At 34.3% G+C, this 22,129-nt stretch overlaps 1 protein-coding gene across 5 annotated transcripts in view; it reads left to right on the forward strand.

Annotated features, from left to right (window-relative positions):
• TRPC1 (transient receptor potential cation channel subfamily C member 1) overlaps window positions 1–22,129 on the forward strand; it is an 87,864-nt gene that overhangs the window by 648 nt on the left and 65,087 nt on the right. For 2 of the 5 annotated variants that reach the window (XM_006917450.3, XM_025050777.1), the window contains exon 2: window positions 16,977–17,131. The exons of 1 other annotated variant lie outside the window; for it this stretch is intronic. In XM_006917450.3, the coding sequence (XP_006917512.1) occupies window positions 16,977–17,131 (155 nt within the window). Of the gene's footprint in view, window positions 1–19; window positions 658–16,976; window positions 17,132–22,129 lie in introns of those variants that run through there. 2 more of the 5 variants (XM_025050778.1, XM_025050780.1) reach the window with 2 other exon arrangements.

Consider the following 22,129-nt stretch of genomic DNA (forward strand, 5'->3'; position numbering starts at 1 on the left):
GCTAGGCCCCTTTCTCCGCTTCTGGATGCCCCTGCCCTCCACACCCTTTATCCTCTCTCTAACCTCGACTTGTGCCACTCCCTCTTCCTCACGCGCGGAGCGTCTCTTCCCACCACAGCCGCTTCCTTTTCGGGGTTGCACGGCTCCGCCTCTGCACTTTGAGTGCGGAGCTGGCTTGCGGGACCAGTCGGGGTGCCACCCTCTAAACGCGGCACTTGGGGCCATGGCTCTGGCCTCCGTCTCACTCCGATGTTTAGGTAGCGTCCTATGGTTTTAGTCCCACTTACGCTACTGACCACTTGAATGATCTGGTCTCCGTCTTGGGGTTTCAGTTCTTTCTTTTTGGAAGCCCAAAGGGTTTGTCCAGTTTCGGACCTACCAGTAAGAAAATTACATGATCTTGTTTAAGGTTCCTCGTGTTTATGGGCTCTCACCTGTTTTTTCTTATCCCCCTTCTTTAAAATCTTACTTGTATTACTGTATTTAGATTCAGCCACCCAGTGCCTTTGTGTTCAGTGACCGTTGAGTGGGATTAGATATGTCATTATCTCAGATGGAGATAAAGACAGGACTGAAGAAATTCTGCGTTAGTCCCAGACTTTCTCCGAGTTTACAGAACAACTTTAACTTTGTTCGTGCTTTCTATTGGAGAGAAAGGTTTGTCGCTCCTGAGCCCTCTTTGGGAAATAAAAGTAGTGCGAAATGATTACTGGGCAAAATTGTGGAATATGATGTTTTTCTTAAAAATAAAACAACTAGAGATCCATCGCTTTTATGGCCTTAATAAAGTCTCTTCACTTAAGCATGCTTTCTATTGTTGCATATAATTAAAAGACTGGGAAATCGATTGCCCTAAGACTGCTTTTATTTCCTATGTATAAAAAAGTGCTGAAAATGTTCTTTTTCTAAATTTATTCAGCTTACCTTTGTTGACCTTAGAAATAAGTTATTTTTACCAGCAAAAATGGGTTTATTTGGGAACAGCAAGCATTGTAATTCGGGACAGGTAAGCTGTAGCAAAAGGCATAGGCAAGCCCAACAAAGGAGAGGACAGCTATTTTATGGAGAAAAAGAAAGTTGTGAGAGGTTTTGAACAAATGTTCACTGGAGAAAATCAAGAGTTTCAGCATAGGAAGGTTTCAAATTGGCTGAGTTGCTGGAGTGGTTGATATCTTGTAGGAGATACAGTGTACACCTTTTATGTTGGGGCCTGCCATTGGTGGCTCTATCCTGATGATTTTTCTGTTGGAATCTGTAATTGACCAAAAATTGTAATTTGACCTCTCCTGATACTGCATGTGAGCACCCCTTTCAGGTCTCCTGACACCATTTCAAATGAAGTTTACCTTTATTAATTTTCACACCTTAAAATGGCCATGCTCACTTAAGAAAACTCTATTTAGAATCATGCCGACTTCCAGAACATAAACCCAAAGGGCAACTTACATTGTGAAAAGATTAGCTACAAAGGATTTTTTGTTTGTATGTGCGAGTGTTTTCAATAAATGACAGCCTTTTAAAACTCTCTTACCGCTTTTGAAATAGGATTTTATTTACACAAACTTTTGAAAACACATTGACATATGAAGTCCACATGTGTTTGCTGTCAGCCACTTTTATGTTCTTATGTAAAAGTACTAAATTATATTATGAAAGCATTCGTTAGTCTCGGAAATGTAAAGAAAAATAGGATATATATCTATAACCTCACAAAAATCATTGTCTGTGGGTTATGTAAAATATTTAGTATTACCGGAGTGGATTGTGTGAGTTCTTTTCCCTCAAAAATTCTCTAAGAGAGGAGGGGAAAAGATTGTGTTGTACCAGAATGAGTAAATGGCTGCTGTGTCTAGCCCGGCTGACTGAGCTATGGTTATTTTAAAGAAAACAAAGTATGTCAAGAAGTGGAATTTAATATTCCTGTCTAACTGAGGATAAAGGAATGCCATAATGGAATATGATTGGAATGAGTACTTGTATGGTGGGTATATTTAGGATTATTGCATGACATATCTCAAGCAAAAGAGAGTTTTAATATATGACAGTTTTGCAGCCTATCCAGTAGTGCCGCTTGAAATAGCAGTGGTATTGTCTGTCAGTTTCCTATTTTGTAACATTAAGATCCTTGAAGAGATTTGGCTTTTGGGGTGGGTGGAAAGTAAATATGCATATTTTTTTTCTTCCATATAAATTGAAACATTTTTTAATGAGACATTAAATAGATTTTTTCTGTTTCAGGTATGTTAAAATGAGATCTTTGGGTTAGATTTGGAAAAATGACATTACATGGAAAAAATAAATATGAGTTATAGCAGTTTTTTTTCATGTTTGTATTCACTAATATTGTTAAACCTTTTTTTAAGAGTCAAAAGGAAAGTTTATTAGAAAAGGGAAGAAAACGAAGACAAGTGAAAGCAAAGACAAAAAGTCAAGACAAGAAAAAAAAAGCCTTTTTAGTATTATCCAAAACAAATCTAAAAAATGAAAAGTTTCCTGAATAGCTATAACTTCCACTATTACATTGGAGCTTTCATCGAACCAAATGAAAATTATTTATTAAAACAGCTATTTGGGGTAGAGTGCATATGCTTTTAATAGATGATTTCATTTAATCCTCACAACCTCATGAGCCATTTCTGTTATTCCCGCTTTACAAATGAGGAAAATGAGGCTTAGCAAAATTTAAAAATTACTTCGCCCAAGGTTACATTAGTTAGGAAGTAGTAGAACTAGGATCTATCTTGAGCCTGCACTTCAAGCACTATTTTATATTGACCTAGTTTTGGTTGAATGAATGAAAAATCATTTGCATTAGAAAAGACATCCATATTTGGACTTACTAGTTGGTGATTAAACTTGCTCTCTATGAATGTTTTATAACCTTGATTTCTGTGGTTTTACTCTTATTTATCCAATAAAAGTAAAAAAACTTTAACAGCACCGGAGCAGATCTACCCTACTCTAGAACACTTCTTTTTTTCATCCTTTTCATTTAGCAGTCTTACTCTCCACGCACAAAATGTTCAAAATATACGACACTTAGGGAGAATTCCTAAAGCAAAAATTGTAGGGATGAGGTGGTTATGTGTATGTTAGTGGATGGGTGAGCTCTTAAAAGGTGTGTACAGATTAAAGAGTAAAGAAAAAAACTAGGAAAGAACAATTTTATAGTTTTATAGTTTATGTAGCTGACTTTTATGTAAATGAGTTCAATAGGTCTAGATAAGTGCTGATCCAGGTAGTGGCCACTTAATAGTGGCTGTTATTGATTTTGAAAATGGGTCAGAATTATCTCATATTCAACATTGGTTCCTTTCTTTGTATAAAGTTTAGAAGAAAATGTGACTTGAAGGTTCCTGTGCCAGTAATGTATAGTTAATCTGGACTCCTCCCCAAGTAAAATTCTCAGAAAGTATATTCATAGTCTTTTTAGACATCGAATGCAGCAATTCAGAGGTGAGTTTAAATGAAACAAGAGCTTGCTATGTTGTTTTATGAAATATTAAGCAGTAATTCTTACCACCAACGTCTTTTTCTTCTCTCATTGAAAGTTAGTGTGTAATGAGCCACTTTTATTTGTGGAAGCCTATGATACTTCGAACTCGCTGGCTGGAGAAAGGGTTAATATGTTTATTTAGGAAGCACCTAAACTAAACATAGTTCATGTTAATTCACCTGTTTTAAAGTAACCATTGAGTAGATGGTAACTTTTATTATAGATTCACGAGCTAAACCTATGTAAACCCCTTAATTTGCTGATAATCAGTAATTAGTTCTTGTGTAGAAGAAAGAAATGATAAAAGGATTCCGTTCAGGATTCAGTCCCTGCCAAATCCCCATGAAGAGCATTTTCAGGAAATTTGATTTGCAATTAATGAGTCAGGAGGCCCTTCTTGAAATCTCAACATGAGGGCAGGGGACAGATGGAGAGAGCTGAATTTCATCTTTATCCTTGGGCTCATCTAGTCTAGAGTCTGTGTCACTTTGTGACATGATTTAATGCGTTATGTGGTAGGGTGCTTTGATGCCTGAATTCTTACATAAACTTTGCGTATCTGTGGGCTAAGCATACTATTTTAAAGTGGGCAACATTTCTGGGAGAAGTAATATTAAGCTGCTGTTTTAATAACACCTTAATATATTTATTGGACTTTTTTTTTTTTTTAGCTATTTGAGAAGAGGTTTTGAAGTTGGAAGGGGTGAGAGAGGATGGTAGTGGGAAGAAAAAGTTCAGAGTACTTGGTAGTTTATATTGACTACTTCTTGGGTCCTAGGAAGTTTTATGTTGACAAGGGACACTTAATGTAATGAGGTATGTACTGTAAGGAAAGAAAATTTTGCAGAAAAGAGAGATATGGAGCGTACTGTAGACAAAATCTTACAAATATTTTACAAATTGTTATTATGCGTAGCATTTAAGTATTTTGTGCAGGAGAGCTCTTCAAATCACCAGTGCTGCCATGGTGTATCATTCATTGCTATTTTAACAAAAAAATACTTGAATCACTAAAATATTGATGGATGGTTTATAACAGATTAATCATTGAGCAGCTAGCTACTTCACTGTACTGTAATACTGGCATTTCTTTGTAGTGTTTCCACAGGTTTTCTTTATTTCATTTTTAATTTGCTTCTCTTTTCTGTAAGTCATCATCTCAATAGATTTATCAAGTTCTTAATTGTATTAAGACTCTGGAAAGATGCTTTATCAAGGAATAACGGACCACATCCCCATCCTTTAGATGCTCTCCTATGTTCTTGTCAGGAGCAATAAGGGGGAAAAAGTATGTTTGTACCTAATCTGTCTGAAGAGAAGAAACTATGCTCAATTTAACTTCAATGGCCTATTTGTGATTTGGAAAATGAGATATTCTTAGTACTCAGTCTTTTATCTGGGCAATTTAAAAAAATGTAACCCAAACCTCTTTACCCTGTATATTATAGATTTGGGGAATGGTGTTGAAAGATTAAATTTTATTGCATTGAGATCATTGCCATCTAAGAATAATTCCTCTTCCTCCCTGCTGCCAGTGCTATAAATAACTTCTTCATAATTGACTTCATCAAATTTAATGATACCCAAGAAGTTTAAGATCTAGGATTAGTAGTTTAACTATATGTAATGAGCAGCTCAAAAACTGTCACTAAGAGGTGATAAGTAGTGATTTTTAAGAGCCTAACTGAATTAATTATCAGGACTAAAAGAATTCCAGTACCATATCAATATAGTTATGAGATTCAGTGGAATTTCTTTGGATGCCATACTTTGTGACATAAAAAGTGGTGATCAGCACTGTTATTAAAACTTATGTTAATTAAAAAAAATAACTCATGTTTATTTTCTGGTCATATTTGTTGCTCCATCACTAATTCTTTTATATTTTTTAGCTTAGTTTATATTGATCAATAGTGTACTTTTTCAGTTCTGTGAATATATATAATTTAAATCTATGTGAGATTAAATTTAAGTAAATTCTTTATGAAACTATTACTACATATCTGCTATAAAGTTTTATACAACTTGCAACATCACTGAATTAGATCTCAAGTCATATATCCGACTCTAATTATAAAATAAACATTGCTTCTAATTATATTCTAGTAGATTCAAGAATATGCTGTTGATTTTTAATTTATTAACTAATTTACTTAAATATATCAGCATTACTTTCTATGCTATGAGTCTGTTTTCTACAGCAGTGTGAATCTTTGCTCTTTTGCCAGATAATATCATTAATAGTCTTCATTAACAGTCACAAATGACCAAGAAATTATGAAATTATAGTAATAATTATCTTTTTTCAAAAATAGTCAAAGTACTATGGACAGTTTCTGAGGATCTTTAATTTTGAAGGTTTCATTCACAGCAATATGATTACAGATACATTGGGGCCTATGATAAATATTGGGTTTCGCACATTTGGTAAAACTACATTTTAAATCATTTTCACTGTAAAAGCCTTGCATGTAACTTTTTTCTTTTTAGAATTTGGTACAAACTAATTTGATGTTTGCTGTAGAGTTAACTTTTTAATCAGTATTGTCACTATTTATATTTCTAGATCCAGCAATTGAATTTGATCAAGTCTTTGTATTTTTTTACTTCTTTATTCTTTTTTCCTCTTACTAATAAAATCTTCTGCTTTAAGTGTCTTTAGTAATAGTTCAATTAGAATGTTATGGTTACCACATTCAAAAACTGTTGTAGAAGCTTTATAGATTTTTTTTGACAGATAAATTCTTCCATACTTCACACTAAACTGGAAATTTGGTTACTATAAAATTAAACATTAATGCACTCATTTTAGTGATGTTGAAATTTACCATCATATGCCAGAAAATAAAACAAGATGCCAATGAAGAAAAAATGGAATCATCTGTTCTTAATTGATATTGTAGCATTTCTCCACTGTATTTCTCAAGGGTTTATCACAATTGGCAAGAGTAAATTTGTTGCTAAGGTTCCATGATATTACCCTGATATTTTATATACTATTTTATTTTTTAAAATTGTTGATTAAGATTCACTACATTGATTTTATGACTGCTAAAGGGTTGCAGCCTGCAGTTTGGAAAACACTGTTCTCGAAAGATCATGGTTGATGAGTGGGAGAATGGAACAAGGTAAATTCAGAATGGTAGCAAGGCCCAGGTCCCATAATGCTTAGTAAGCCACAGTAAAGATTTTGGCATTTAAGTGTGATGGAAAATCTTGAGGATTATAAACTTGATATGATTTGAGTTTTAAAAAGATCACTCTGGCTGCCAGTACAGAGTGGATTAAAGGGATTGGGCTAGAACAGTGGTGGGCAAACTATAACCCACAGGCCAAATCCACAAATCGCCTGTTTTTGCAAGGTCTGTAGGCTAAGAATGGTTTTGACATTTCAAATGGTTGGAAATAAATAAAAAGAACATTTTATAACGTGAAAATTCTATGAAATGCAGTACTCATAAAGTTCTATTAGAACACATTAGAGCTCATTTGTGTACATACAGTCTGATCACTTTTGTGCTGCAAAGGGCAGAGTTGAGTACATGTGACAGATATTATGTCCTGAAAAGCCTAAAACATTTACTCTGTGGCCCTTTACAGAAAAACTTTATTGACCCCTGAACTAGATTGTAGGCAGCTATATCAGTAAGAAAGCTATGGCAGAGCCCAGGAGAGAGGTGATGGTAGCTTGGACTGCCAGTACCAGTATGCATGGATACAAGAGGATGAGTATGAGAGAGACTTTTGGAGAGCAGACTGTGAAGACTTGCTGTTGAATTGGTATACTGGAAAGATTTCTTGAAAAAAAATTATTTCTTCTTCATTGAATAAACAACAGCCATCTAGCCAAAAAAGTAAACAGATTATGTTGAATTTCCTTCTATATGTTATATTTTAAAAACAAAAGATATGTTACTCTTAAAAGCAATTTAAATATAAAATGGACAACATATATTCATCTGACATAAGGCATTTTTTCAGATTTTTTATTTTTATTTTTATTTTTAATTTTTATTGGGGTAACATTGGTTAATACAATTATAAAATTTTCAGGTGTGCATTATCATTTGACATCTGTATATTCTATAGTGTGTTTACCACCCAAAGTCCAGTTTCCTTCAGCTACCTTTACTCACTTCACCTTCCCCCTAAACCCTATATTTGACCCCTTTTACCTTGTCTCCCTCCTCCTTCATCCACCACCCCACTAGTAACCACTAGTCTATACTCCTCTGGTAACCACTCGCCTATTGTCCGTGTCCATGATTCTCTGTTTGTCATGCTCATTTGTTGCTTTTAGGTTTATATCTCACATATAAATGATATCATGTGATTTCAACTTTTTCTTTCTGGCTTATTTCACTTAGCATGATTATCTCGAGGTCTATCCAGGTTGTCACAAATGGCAGTATTTCATCTCTTCTTATGGCTGAGTAATATATATGTACCACAGCTTCTTTAGTCAGTCATCTATCATAGGACACTTTGGTTGCTTCCATGTCCTGGCCACCATGAATAATGCTGCTGTGAACATCAGTGTGCAAATATCTTTTTGGATATGGGTTTTCAAGTCTTTGGGGTAAATACCCAGGAGAGGGATTGCTGGCTCATATGGTAGACCAATTCTTAGTTTTTTGAGGAACCTCCACACTGTTTTCCATAGCGGCTGTACCAATTTTCAGTCCCACCAGCAGTGTATGAGGGTTCCTTTTCTCTGCATCCTCTCCAACATTTGTTTTATTACTTGTCCTATTAATTATGGCTATTCTAACAGGTGCGAGATGGTATCGCATTGTGGTTTTGATTTGCATTTCCCTAATAGCTAGCAATGTTGACTATCTTCTCATATATTTGTATGTCCTCTAGGGAGAAGTGTCTGTTCAGGTCCTCCACCCATATTTTGATTGGATCATTTATTTTTTTGTTGTTATTGAGTCATATGAGTTCTTTGTATATTTTGGATATTATATATCAAAGGTGTTGCTTGCAAATATGTTTTCCCATTCGGATGGTTCTCTCTTTACCTTATTGATGATTTCTTTTGCTGAGCAGAAGCTTTTTAGTTTGATGTAGCCCCATTCATTTATTTTAGCTTTTACTTGCCTTGTTTTTGAGGTTAAATTTATAAAATCCTCTTTAAGGATTTTAAGGTCCTTGACTTTAGTTCCTATGTTTTCTTCTATGCATTTTATTGTTTCAGGTCTTATATTCAGGTCCTTAATTCATTTTGAGTTAATTTTGGTGTGTGGTGATAGACAACAGGCTACTTTCAATCTTTTGCAGGTGGTTTTTCAGTCATCCCAGCACCATTTATTGAAGAGGCTTTCCATTCTCCACTGTATGTTTTTGGCTTCTGCGTTGAAAATTATTGGCCCGTATAAATATGGGTTTATTTCTGGACTCTCGATTCTGCTCCACTAGTTGTGTGTGTGTTTTGCTGTCAATACCATGCTGTTTTGATTACTGTCACTTTGTAGTATAATTTGAAGTTGGGCAATGTGATGCCCCCATCCTCATTCTTTTTTCTCAGGATGGCTTTGGCTTTGTGCTTCCATACAAATCTGATGATTTTGTGTTCTATTTCTTTAAAAAATGCCAATGGGATTTTGATGGGGATTGCATTAAATCTGCATAATGCTTTAGGTAATCTGGTTATTTTAACTATGTTGATTCTTCTAATCCAAGAACATGGAATATCTTTCCATTTCTTTCTATCTTCTTCAATTCCTTTTAATAAGGTCTTATAGTTTTCATTATATAGGCCCTTCACATGTTTCATTAGATTCATCCCTAGGTATTTGATTCTTTCTGTTGCAATCGCAAAAGGAATTATTTTTTACACTTCTTTTTCTGACGCTTCATTACTAAAGTATAGGAATGCTATGGATTTTTGAACATTGATTTTGTATCCAGAGACTTTACTGTATTTGCTTATTGTTTCTAGTAGTGTCTTTGTACAGTCTTTAGGGTTTTCTATATAGAAAATCGTGTCATCTGCAAATAGTGACAGTTTGACTTCTTCATTTCCTATTTGCATGCCTTTTATACCATTTTCTTGTCTGATTGCACTTGCTAGGACCTCCAATGTTATATTGAATCACAGTGGCAATAGTGGACAGCCTTGCTTTGTTCCTGACCTTAAAGGGAAGGTTTGTAGTTTTTCAGTAGTAAGTGTAATGTTGGCTGAGAGCTTGTAATAGATGGTCTTTATTATGTTAAGGTACTTTCCTTCTATACCGATTTTGTTAAGTGTTTTGATCATAAACAATGCTGTATCTTGTCAAAGGCTTTTACTGCATCTATTGATCTGATCATATGATTCTTTTTTTTTAATTTGTTTATGTGGTGTATCACATTAATTGATTTGTGTATGTCGAACCATCTCTGCCCCTGGGATGAAGCCCACTTGATCATGGTGTGTAATCTTTTTAATATGTTGCTGTATTCAGTTCGCTAGTATCTTATTGAGGATTTTCGCATCTGTGTTCATCAGAGATACTGATCTGTAGTTTTCTTTTTTTGTGTGTTACCTTTACCATGTTTTGGTATCAGAGTAATATTGGCCTCATAAACTGAGGTGGGAAGTATTGTCTCCTCTTCAATTATCTGGAAGAGTTTGAGGAGAATAGGAATTAAATCTTCTTTGAATGTTTGGTAGAATTCACTGGTGAAGCCATCTGTTCCTGGACTTTTACTTTTTGGCAGGTTTTTGATGATTGTTTCAATTTTCATACTGCTGAACGGTCTATTTAGATTTTCCAGATCTTAATTCAGTCTAGGAAGATTGTATTTTTCTAAGTATTGGTCCATTTCTTTTAGGTTATTAAATTTGGTGTTATATACTTTTTCATAGTATTCTTGTATGATCCTTTGTACTTCTGCGATGTCTGTTGTAATTTCCCCTCTTTCATCTCTGATTTTGTTTATTTGTGTCCTTTCTCTTTTTTCTTTAGTAAGTCTAGCCAGGGATTTGTCAATTTTATTAACCTCAAAGAACCAGCTCTCTCTGTTGCATTTATTTTTTCTATTTTTTTTTGTTTGTTTGTTTTCAATTTCATTTATTTCTGCTCTAATTTTTATTATTTCTTTCCTTCTGCTGACTTTAGGCTTCATTTGTTCTTCCTTTTCTAATTTTTTAAGATGAAGCATTAGGTTGTTTATTTGGGCTCGTTCTTGTTTTTGGAGGTAGACCTGTAATGATATGAACTTTCCTCTTATGACCACTTTTGCTGTGTCCTAAAAGTTTTGATATGTTGTGCTATCATCATTCATTTCTATGTCTCTTGATCTCTCTTTTTATTTCTTCTCTGACCCAGTTATTCTTCCGTAGCATGTTGTTCAATCTCCATATATTTGTGTTTGTTTTTGATTTCTTTCTGCAGTTTAGCTCTAGTTTCAAAACATTATGATCAGAGAATCTGGTTGGTATGATTTCAACCCTCTTATATTTGTTGAGGCTATCTCTGTATCCCAGTTTGTGGTCGATTCGTGTGCACTAGAGAAGAATGTATAAACAGCTGTTTTGGGATGGAAGGCTCTGTAAATGTCAATTATGTCCAGTTGGTCTAATGTGTCTTTTAAGGATGTTATTTCCTTATTGATTTTCTGTTTGGATAATCTGTCCATATCCGACAGTGGGGTATTTAGGTTCCTTCCTACAATAGTATTTTGGTCTGTTTCGCCCTTTATTTCTGTTAGTAATTGCCCTCTATATTTTGGGAGCATAGATATTAAGTGTTATTTCTTCTTTGTGCATGATTCCCTTTATCATTATGAAGTGTCTCTCAATATTTTTCTTTACCTTTTTTTTTAAGTCTATTTCGTCATGTTAGTACCGCTGCTCCCACTTTTCTCTGAATGCCATTTGCTTGAAATATCATTTTCCACTCTTTCACTCTGCATCTGTATTTGTCTTTGGAGCTGAGATGTGTCTCCTGGAGGCAGCATATGGTTGGGTTTTGTTTTTTGATCCAATCTGCAACTCTGTGCCTTTTGATTGGTGAGTTCAATCCATTTACATTTAGAGTGATTATCGAAATATGAGATCTTATAGCCATTTTACCTTTTGCTTTCTGGTAGCTCAGTGTTTCCATTGCTTCCTTCCTTGTCCTTGTGCTTCTGGTTTTTTTTTGTTTGTTTGTTTTGGTTGGCTTTTGCGGGTTTTCCCTCTGATCCTTCTTGTTTTATGTTATATACAACTGTTCTGAATCTTTGGCATATGGTTACCATACGCCAAATATAATGATAGTTATATAAAAGACAGTTGTATATATACAGTCCATTTTCTTCTTCATGTGCCTTATCTCCATTTTCATTTGCAAATTTGGATATGTGAATCTTCCCCTTTTCAGTCATTGTTATGTCAGTTTGTTCCTATGTATGCTGAACGTTCATTACTATCTTGTTATAACAATTCTATTCTTGTTATTTAAGCTTATAATGCCCTGTTCTTAGTAAGGGTTGTACTCTTCTGCTTCTATTTGCCTGATAGTCACTTTACTCCTAATTATTTCTTTTTCTTTTTGTCATTTTGTTTTAGGCGAACTGACCCCTTTCAGTATTTCCTGTAGTGCAGGCCTTGTAGTGGAGAATTCCCTCAATTTTTGTATGTCTGGAAAAGTCTTAATTTCTCCTTCATATCTAAGGAGAGCTTAGCTGGATGCATTATTCTAGGCAGGAAGTTCCTTTCACTTAGTAGTTTAAATATTTGATACTATTTAAGGTTCACACTGAGAAGTCCGAGGATAATCTACTGGGTTTACCTTTATAAGTTACCATTTTTTTCTGCCTTGAAAATTCTGTCTTTGTCCATTGATTTTTGATAATTTTAATACAATGTGTCTAGGTGAAGGCCTTTTGGGTTGAGGTAATTGGGTGTTCTGTTGACTTTTTGAATTCCAGGCTCCAGTTCATTCCTTAGATTTGGGAAATTCTCATCCACTATTTGTCTGAAAATGCTTTCTAATCTCTGTTCCTTTTTCTCGCCTTCGATAATGCCCATTATTCTTATGTTTCCTCTCCTAATGGTATCAGCTAGTTCTTGAATTTCTCTTTCATTATTTTTCATTCTTCGGTTTCTCTCTTCTTCCTTCTCATGTATTTCTAGATTTCTGTCTTTGATATCACTGATCCTTTCCTCCATTTGGTCGACTCTCATTTCCCAAGCTTGCTATTTCATTTTTCAACTCTTGCAGTGTGTTCTTCATCTCCAGAAGTTCTGTTTGGTCCCTTTTGAGGTTTCAGTCTCCTTGCTCTGCTCATCCATTTGTTTTTTCAATTCCTAAAATTGTTCATACAATTCGTTTTGGATCTCATTGAGTTTTTTCTGAAGTACCATCCTGATTTCTCTGTCATTTAAGTCACATATTTCTATGTCTGTAAGGTTATTTTCTGGAGATTTTTCTCTTTCTTTCTGAGATGCCTTGTATCCTTGGTTGTTCATGGTGTTTAATGGACTATTTCTCCACCTGGGCATTAATGGAAATGTATTCTGCTGTTTTTCCAGAAAGAAGATTTATTATATAAAGGTCTCTCTTTAGCCTTGTGCAAAGAAGGCACTTTTTCTTTTGGTTCCAGTAGGTGACGTGTAAGCCTCTCGGATCCCTGCTTTATATAAAGTCTTAATAACACTTTTTAAATTTCCTTGTAGATCTTTAATCACGCTCACTATCCTCAGTTTCAGTCCCTGTCACTGTCAGCAACAGTCTTGGCAGCGTTTGCTCAGATTCCCCTGGGGCTCCGCAGAGATCATTTTTGGAGGGTATAGGGGGAGGGGCCCTCTGGGTTGTGGGTTGGGGGCTGCAGCTCAGCTCCAGTTTTGCAACTGTGGCCAGTAAAAATCAACTTGTTCCTCTGTAGTCCCGTTCTGCTTCTCTGCTTTCTGCCCTGATAACTGGGCCCTGCAGTTTTCCCAGGCAGGGCTGTTCAGGGAACTCACCACAGGAACTCGACGCTCCTTCTCCCCTCCCCCTCCTCTTACAGGGAGCTCTGGCAGATGCTAGAGGCAGCTTCTTTATTACTCCTGGTCCACCACCTGACACCTGGGGTTCTGACCTATGGTAGGCCTTATAAGCAGATCCCACACTCAGACATGCTGGTGTGTAGTTTGGGTGTTTTTTGTTGAGTTTTAGGTGTTCAACTTGTTTTTGTTTCAAGGGGAGAAATCTGGGGATGTCTCTCACTCTGCCATATTTCCAAAGATCCCAGATTTAGTTTTTAAAAAGTTGACAAGATGACTCCGACAACTTTAACAACTTGGTAACTGGAGACCCACCAAGATTTACTTGTCTCCATTTCCATTCTCTCTTCCAGCCACCTCATAAGAACGCATTTTGAATTGTAGTCCTTGCTCTCTAACTAACTTCTTACTAGATATTTTAAATTTCCTAATCTCTTTTTACATATACACTCATCTTAAATATTAAGACTGTTCTGGGATTTTTGAATACAGTCCATTGTTTTAAATGGCTTGCAAATATAAACTTTGGTGGAATGCTTAGAAACCAGTCTAAGTTTCCTATAGGTCCTGTGTCTGTAACATGTAATTTTTATTTGCATGAGTGTGTCAGCTTTGGCAATGTGAAACTTTTTATTATTTTTAGGGGTGAAAATTATTATCTTCTGATTTTTAAGGTTTTTTTCCTTGTATAGGCCCCTGATTGTAATGGAAATAGTCTTTGAAACCTTAAGGCTGGAATATCTGACATTTGCAATACGATTACTTTTTAAACAGCAGTCTAAAGTTTTAAAATGTGTAGCAGTTGTTTCTGTCCATCTGCTGTACCTAAAATTTGGAAAATCTTATAATAATTATATGTATATAGTTCTTTATACTTTTCTGTCTATAGTAATATGGCTGTCTAGATCATCTGAAAATCCTTCTGCTGCAAATCACCTAGAAATGCTAGCTAAAATATAGCAAGCATCCTTTTAAATGAACAACTGAGCTTTCATGAAAGTAAGAGAAACACTCAGGATCCAAAAATGGAGAAAAGACTAAAAAGCAGAGGAGGGTGTAAGCTGACATTTTGGCTGCTGTATGCGTGGGGATGACAGTTATTGGTTTGGACATTGTCAGGATTTGAATTTTAATGCTCATATGAAAATGGGTTACAGGCCTGCGTCTCTATAAAGTGAGGAATTGGAACAACATCCGTGCATGAAACCAGTATCTTTAAAGGACCTACCTTTAGCAAACGGTTAGATAAGGAAAAGAAACTGTCTACTAGCACAAGGAGACTATGAAGAAGCTTGTAAATAAGACTCCCCTAAGAATTTACAACTATGGTTCTGCCTCATGTTGGCTTGGGGTTTAAATAAATATGACGTACTTGGTCTGGGAAAACCTAAACTTAGAAAGAAATATAAAAAGGATTCATAGGACAGCAAAACCTCTGAGTTACTGGAAGAAGCAAACACAAAACATCCTTGGTGGGACAAGCTTTCAAACTAGGTTACCAGGATCCCTACAAGTAAGTATGAAGTTGAGTTTATAATACGCATTAAAAAAATTCAGAAGATAGTTATCCATTAATACAAGTCAACAGGTCACAACAAATAGGATTAAATCCCTAAGACCTTCAGGTAATTGTTATATAGAGACCATAAAATAAGTATGTTTAAAAATGACTAAAAGTTAAGGAAATGAAAACATGAAAAAGTAAATCAGAAGATTTGAAAAGGAATCCAGTAAAACTTACAGAATTAAAAAAGCCATTAAATTTTTTAAAAAATCAATGAATGGGTTAATCAGAAATAGTTGAAGGAGGAATAAGTGATTAGAAGAGAGATCTGAAGAAATTATCCAGAATGCAAGAAAAAGAAGAAAATAATAAATCTTTGGAGACATAAAAATTGGATTGAGATAATCCAACATAATATCTAGTAGGAGTTCTAATAGAAAAAAATAATATGAGGATGCAGCAATATTTGAAGAGATAATGGCTGAAAATATTACAAAATTTATGAAGGGCAGATTTTAGATTCAGAAAGCCTAATGAGTCTCAAGCAGGATAAATTAAAAATTAATCCTCACTTAGACACATGATATCAAAGAAAATATAGCAGTTCTTATGGATAGTATTCTGCTACTAATATATTGAAATAAATTCACCTGAAATAAGATTTTAAATGTTATTTTCCAGTAATAGTGATAAATTTTCACTGGTCTATTTGTGGGTTCTACTCTTGGTTCAACTTGTGACTAAGAGCTTCACTTTGTGAAGGATTTGAAAGGTTTTTGCCATGGAGTATTAGTGTCTGAACATTAATTAGTAGTGCTATTATTTCTTTTTGTGACTAATTTTCTTCTAGAGGTAGCTGAGGAAATATGCCATCAATAAAATTACCATTCACCTTATTACAAAATGTGCGGCGACTAAAGTCATTGGCAAAGAATAACAGCAATTTTATATGAAATTTAAACAAAAATCTGTTACCTTTCTTATTCACTCATTTAGTCAAGTTTTAGAATTTACTCTTTACGTATCATGAAATTATTCATTTCTTTTTCCTTCTGGTTTCTACTCTGTACTTTTTCTGCTTCTTATTCATAGGTATCAAAGGAACAAATATATTTGCAAGTCACTTAAAATGGTTTATTCGTATTATGTTTTAAAAGTAAAATGAAATATAACAAACAAAACCGACTTTTCTTTCTTTGTTTAGTTTATTAGCATTTTTTTATTCTCCTTATTACTTCACCAGCTGGCAGCAGACAAATATGCTGGGCCCTCCGTGAAAATGATTACCTCCTTGATTATTCTCATTTTACTCAATGGGTCAACTGTTTTGATGTGGGCTAGAGTTAGGCAGAAGGAAATCCGCATGCTCCTGACAGGTCAAAATTTTACTTTGAAATATTCTGACTTTATCCTCAACCAACGTTATTTCTAGTCCTGCCTTAGAGTATGAATTGACCGTTCCTTGGTCATTTAATCTCAACAGCTTCATTTATGGGATAGAGCGTGTGTGTGTTGGGTGAGTGGGAAGGAGAGAAAAGGAATTTCTTTTCTCAAACATATACACATTCATGTTTTCTTTCCTCTTCATAATATCCTCCACTTACTACTAGATCTCATTTTTAACTATTATGATACTCAAGTAAATATATATGTATTTGAGGTGTAAAACTTAAATCTTTTAAGCTTCTAATTTTTCTAGCTTTCAGTTTGTGCTCTTGGACATTCTTTATTGCTTTAAATATCTTCTAAAAGTTTCTCTCCTATAATCATTCAGTTATGAATTTTAAACTAACAACTTTTATTTCAAACCGCACATTAAAATTTTTTCTACTTTTATGTTTGCAGCTGATGTACATACTATCAGGATACAAGTTTTCAGCAAGAAAATGTTCACATTTTCTTTGCACATTTCCATATACAAAAATGAGTTTAGGTTTTTTAATTGTTTAAATCAACAGGCTAAGTTTTTTATAGTTAATGTCATGAATATTAAATTATGTTTGTATATTGTTATTTAGGTGACTATTATATGGTTAAAAAGATTTTGGAGGAAAACAGTTCAGGTGACTTGAACATAAATTGCGTAGATGTGCTTGGGAGAAATGCTGTTACCATAACTATTGAAAACGAAAACTTGGATATACTGCAGCTTCTTTTGGACTACGGTTGTCAGGTACAAGGCTAGATAATTTTATCCAGAAGTACTGTTAGATATGCCATGTTTTCTTCTTTCTAGTTTCCTCTCTCCCTCCCTCCTTCCCTATCTCTTTTCTTTTATTTCTTCCTTCTTTTCTCGCTCTTTCTTCTCTCTTTTACTTTTTATTTGATTTTAAGACATGAAAAGTTTTAAAAACAAACCAAAAGCCTTTTTTTTAAAGTATAATATTTTGACTTGATTTATTTTTTTCCTCCCCTTTCACTTTTCCTCCCTTGTATGTTTTATAATATCTGACAGAGGTAAATTATCATGACTTATTAAAGATGAGTTTGTTTTTGTTATACTATTATGATATTACATGTGTACAATATTATATATCTAAAAATATACAAGTGTTCTGGAAGCGTCAGGGGAACAGGTTTTTCTGTGACCCATATAATTTACAAGCCTAAGAACAGAATGCTCCTGACTCACAAAGCAATTTTCACTTTGACTCTGATTTTCTCTTAAGTTTTATTAAATTTTCCTTTTTGCCTCAAACTTAATGTTTGCTTGTAATGAAAGGTGAATGAATTTTTTTTTAAATTGGAAAATATTGACCTTTCATAACTTCATCAGTTTAAGTAGAAAAGCAGGCATGCAAGTCTTGAAATAATTCAGTCAAGAGATTCTGAAGGAAATTTACTATTTTCCTTTTTAGTTTGCCTGTGATTGGACTTAGCACATGAATGCTGGCTCTTTTTTTCTTTCAAACAGTATGATTGTTTGCTCTGTTGTAGCTTTAACTTAATGAGATTTTTTTTGAGTGTCTTCAGAAAGCACTTAAAATGTTTTAAAAATATAAGTAGGTTAGTTCTATGTACATTTTTATTATATATATGTATTACAACATATGGTACTGTCTCTACATATACATATTTAGAGTAGACTAAGAAATTGCTTTCCAGCAATTTCAGTTGCTCAAAACACCAATGAGACCCAGAAAGTAAGTAAAAAATACCTTTGAACAGCCAGAGAAGATGACATGAAGTTTCCCGTTTATGAACTTTAGTGAGAGGCATACTTCTGGACCCCTCCTTCAAAGACTATTTTTTTCTCATTTTAGATTCCACTTTAACAAACTTACTTAGTTTTCTAATCCATAGAGAATTAGAGGGGCAACAGCAGGGGCATGAGGGCTGTAGTGGAACCAAATGAGGCACAGTACCTCTGACTAATAAAGAAATCAACAGCATTACATATCTAATAATCTCTGAGAGAGCTGTATTTTAGAATGGTAATTAATGTTTATAATAATGGCCCAGACTTAGGAAAAATTAAATTATATTCAGTGCCTATTGTTTTAGAGGAAAGAAGTATATATATATATACTTCTAAAACCAGAAACTTCCATCAAAATAGTTTAAATTTCATAGTTAAACACTTAAAGGCATAAGCTTCAGTTTCCTAGAAACTAAAATTATAAAGGAAGTCTTGGAAGATTCTGGATAAAAGAGGTATTATAGTATAATAATTATTTTTGTCTTTTTATACATACGATTCTATGTATATAATAATTCTGCAATATACATGATTCTTTCACATACTTGATTACATTCGAGTATCACAGCCAGCCTATAGAGATGTTACGTTTTATAAAACTGAGAAAAACTCAGAAAACTGAGGCTCATAGACTTTAATGAATTGCCCAAAGTTCTAAAATAAGCGCAAATTTAAGATTTGAACCTGATCTTCTGACTGCAAATCCCATGCTCTTTCCAGTTCACTGCTTTCTGTCTCAGGTTACCTTTATCTCATCTATTAATCAACAGATGTCCAAGGTCTTCCATTAGGTGTGATTGTGGAATGAATAAACATGAGTTCTGTGCTAAAGGATATTCAAACGAATTGGACAATGAAAGTACATACAAATTTCAAATCAATTAAAAAATACAAAAGTGTATTTGATAAGTGCTGAATGGTAATAATACTTGACCCTTGTATATTGCTTTGAATGTTTTTATGTATTTTATCTTGTGTTATACTAGTAGTTCTCAACTGCTAGGATGATTTTGCCCCTTAGGGGACATTTGGCAATGTCTGGAGACATATTTGGTTTCACAGCTGCAGGTTGGGTTACTACTGGCATCTGGTGAGTAGATGCTACAGATGCTGCCCAATATCCTACAGTGCCCAGGATAGCTCCCAACAACAAAGAATTATCTGGCCTAAAATGTCAGCAGTGCCACTATTGAGAAACCCTGTGTTACACTTGAACTTTTGTGGTTTACAATAAATGTTTTTGGAAACATAGAAAAGAGAAGATCACTGTGGATTGGAGCTATCAAGAAAGGTTTCATGGAAGAGTGTCAGTTGAAATTTGAATTTTTAATAAATGCTAATGTGTAGATAGTACTACTACCATGTGCCAGAAACCTTAACTATATTCTACTTCCTTAATCCTCACAATAGCCCTATGAGATGCTATTATTACCCCCATTTTACAGAGGAGGAAACCAAGGGACAAAAAAGCTAAGTAACTTGCTCAGAGTCACTCTATAAATAACAGACCTGGAATTTGAATCCAGGGTCTGCCTCTAAGTCCATGCTTTTACCTAGAACCTGAACCTAGGTAAAACTAGATAGGATGGGAATAGGGCATGTGGAGAAGAATAAACAAAGGCAAGTACAATGTGTATTCTTGAAATAGTGAATTGATTTAGCTTTTTTAAACAAAATATTTGAGTTGGAGAGTAGTGGGAAATACCTGGAAAAATAACTAAAACAAAACTGGTAAAATTGGTCTGATTGCTAGGCTAAGTATTTGAGTTTTATATGATAGATAGTGGGATCATGAAATGATTTTTGAGAAAGGATGTGATGTGGTATTTTAGAAAAACTATTCTAGTGGCTGTGTTCGGTATAAATTAAAAAATGGAAAATGGGTAAGGCTATAGGTTGGGTGAGCAGTTTTTACAGTAATTTAGACATGAAGAGGTTAAAGCCTGAACCAGAATAGCATCTATAAGAATAGGGAGGGAAATGGCAGATATGAGAGATGTTATGAAGGAAGAATTGATAAAACTTAGTATTTAAATTTGGAGGAGAGAATTGAGAAAGATGATTCGTAAATCTCAAACATGGGTGACTGGGAGGAAGAAAGATGAAAAGGAAGGAGTCAAGCTTGGTGCAGAGAAATGTGAATTCTGATTTTAGCTTCATTTATTTTGGAGATATCAGGTAGTCTCCAATGGACAGTTACAGATGAAGATTACATCTCTAGGGAGAGGTCAGGCTGGAGAGATACAGCAGTCATGGACTTGGGGATGATCACTGACATAGTGAGAGTTCGTGAAATCACAGAGAAGAGCAAACAACTGGTGCCAATTCTTTCTCAAGGAGCATTTACATTAATGAAGAGCATTCAAAGGAAAGCGTTTCATTGAAGGAATTAGGATAGTGCAGCATTGTGAAAAACCAAAGAAAGAGTTTTGTTAAGTTGCTTAGATATCAAGGAAAATGAGGAGGTAGGGAAGGCCATTGGATTTTGAAACTCAATCAGTAGAATTAGAGAAAATGATACGCATGGATTTTAGAAGTTTGACAAAGGAAGAAGAAAACTTGAGTGGTAAGAGAAAGAGAGGATCAAATCTAGTTACGAGTAAGGAAGTTATTTCTTGTTTTGGGAGGTGGGGGCTAGGACTGGTATATCTGCAAATGAAGGATCAAGTTTCTATAGAAGATAGAAAGTCATCAACTAGAATACCAAGGCGGAATATTTAACTTCAGAAAGGAAATAAGGAGCTTCTTACTCTGAGCTTAGAGGAAAGAGTATGGAAATTGTTGAAAATTCTGAGGTAAGGAAGATAGCAAGCTCATTAATAGTGTATAATTGAGTAAATTTTAATAAGGAATGGTCAGATATCTGTGAGACATTGGGAAGCAAAACTAATGACATTTTGGATACCTATAGATATTTTTTAAATAATATAAAACATCCTTTTCAGAAATGCCTTTGATTTATCAAGTAACATACCATTTGTTCAGGGTAAGTCCATGATAACTCCTTATTTACATGACTTTTTTACATAAGTATTTTCATACCTGAAGCTTATCCTCTTAAGAATTGAAAGATTTAACATGAATCTTTTTTTTTATTCTTTACTAGTGTATTTGAATATAATTTAACTTTACCACCGCAAGTGGGAATCATTAAGAATGTAATCATTTTACTTTGCTTCATATAGTCAAACTACTGATACATTTGTTCTTATGTTAAATGGCTTTAATCTGCTATGCATTGATACTGATTTTGCCATACTGATATCTTTTCTTTTCAATGATCAACTTTTACCAATTTTTTTTCCCTTTCTCCCTGCTTCGTTGGTTTTAATCTAGCTGTTCTTTTATTCAGTAAAGACCTGAAACTCTTCAGGAGTTTCATTGGGAAAACTAGACATCTGTTACTTATAGATAACGTTAAATCAGTGTGGTTAAGGCAGTTCCTTCTGTGAAATAATGCCCATGAAGTTAGTTTCTGATGGCTCAATATGGTTTTTTGGAAAATTTTTCAGCTGGACCCATGGCTATATTTCAGGTGGTTCAAGTTTCCTGGTGTATTGAGTAGCATTTCTATATTTAGTTTTATAGGTTAAAGTTTAAAATCATAAATGAAATGTTAAGTAGTAATGAACACATGGTTCTTTTGGTTTGTTTTCTTCACCTGACCAAATACAATAAAAAACTAACAGAAATTTTTGCAAAGCAGAATAATAATGCTCAACTTTAAAGAATGGGCTACAGCCCAATGAACCCTAAAAGTTTTAAGTAATAAAATAACAAATTAAATTTCCCATCAAGGTGGAGACTTTTTTCTGTGAAAATACATAGGCACTCCCTAATGGTTGAACGTAACCCCCAACCCTTTTTAGGGGATGCTTAGTCCTATTTTTAGACATGTAGATAAAGTCTATCATTTTTAGTCCTATTTTTTGACATTTAGATAAAGTGGATGAAACTTTTATTTTTTTTTAG

This window comes from Pteropus alecto, unplaced genomic scaffold (genome assembly GCF_000325575.1).
Source record: "Pteropus alecto unplaced genomic scaffold, ASM32557v1 scaffold75, whole genome shotgun sequence".
Classification (NCBI taxonomy): Eukaryota; Metazoa; Chordata; class Mammalia; order Chiroptera; family Pteropodidae; genus Pteropus; species Pteropus alecto.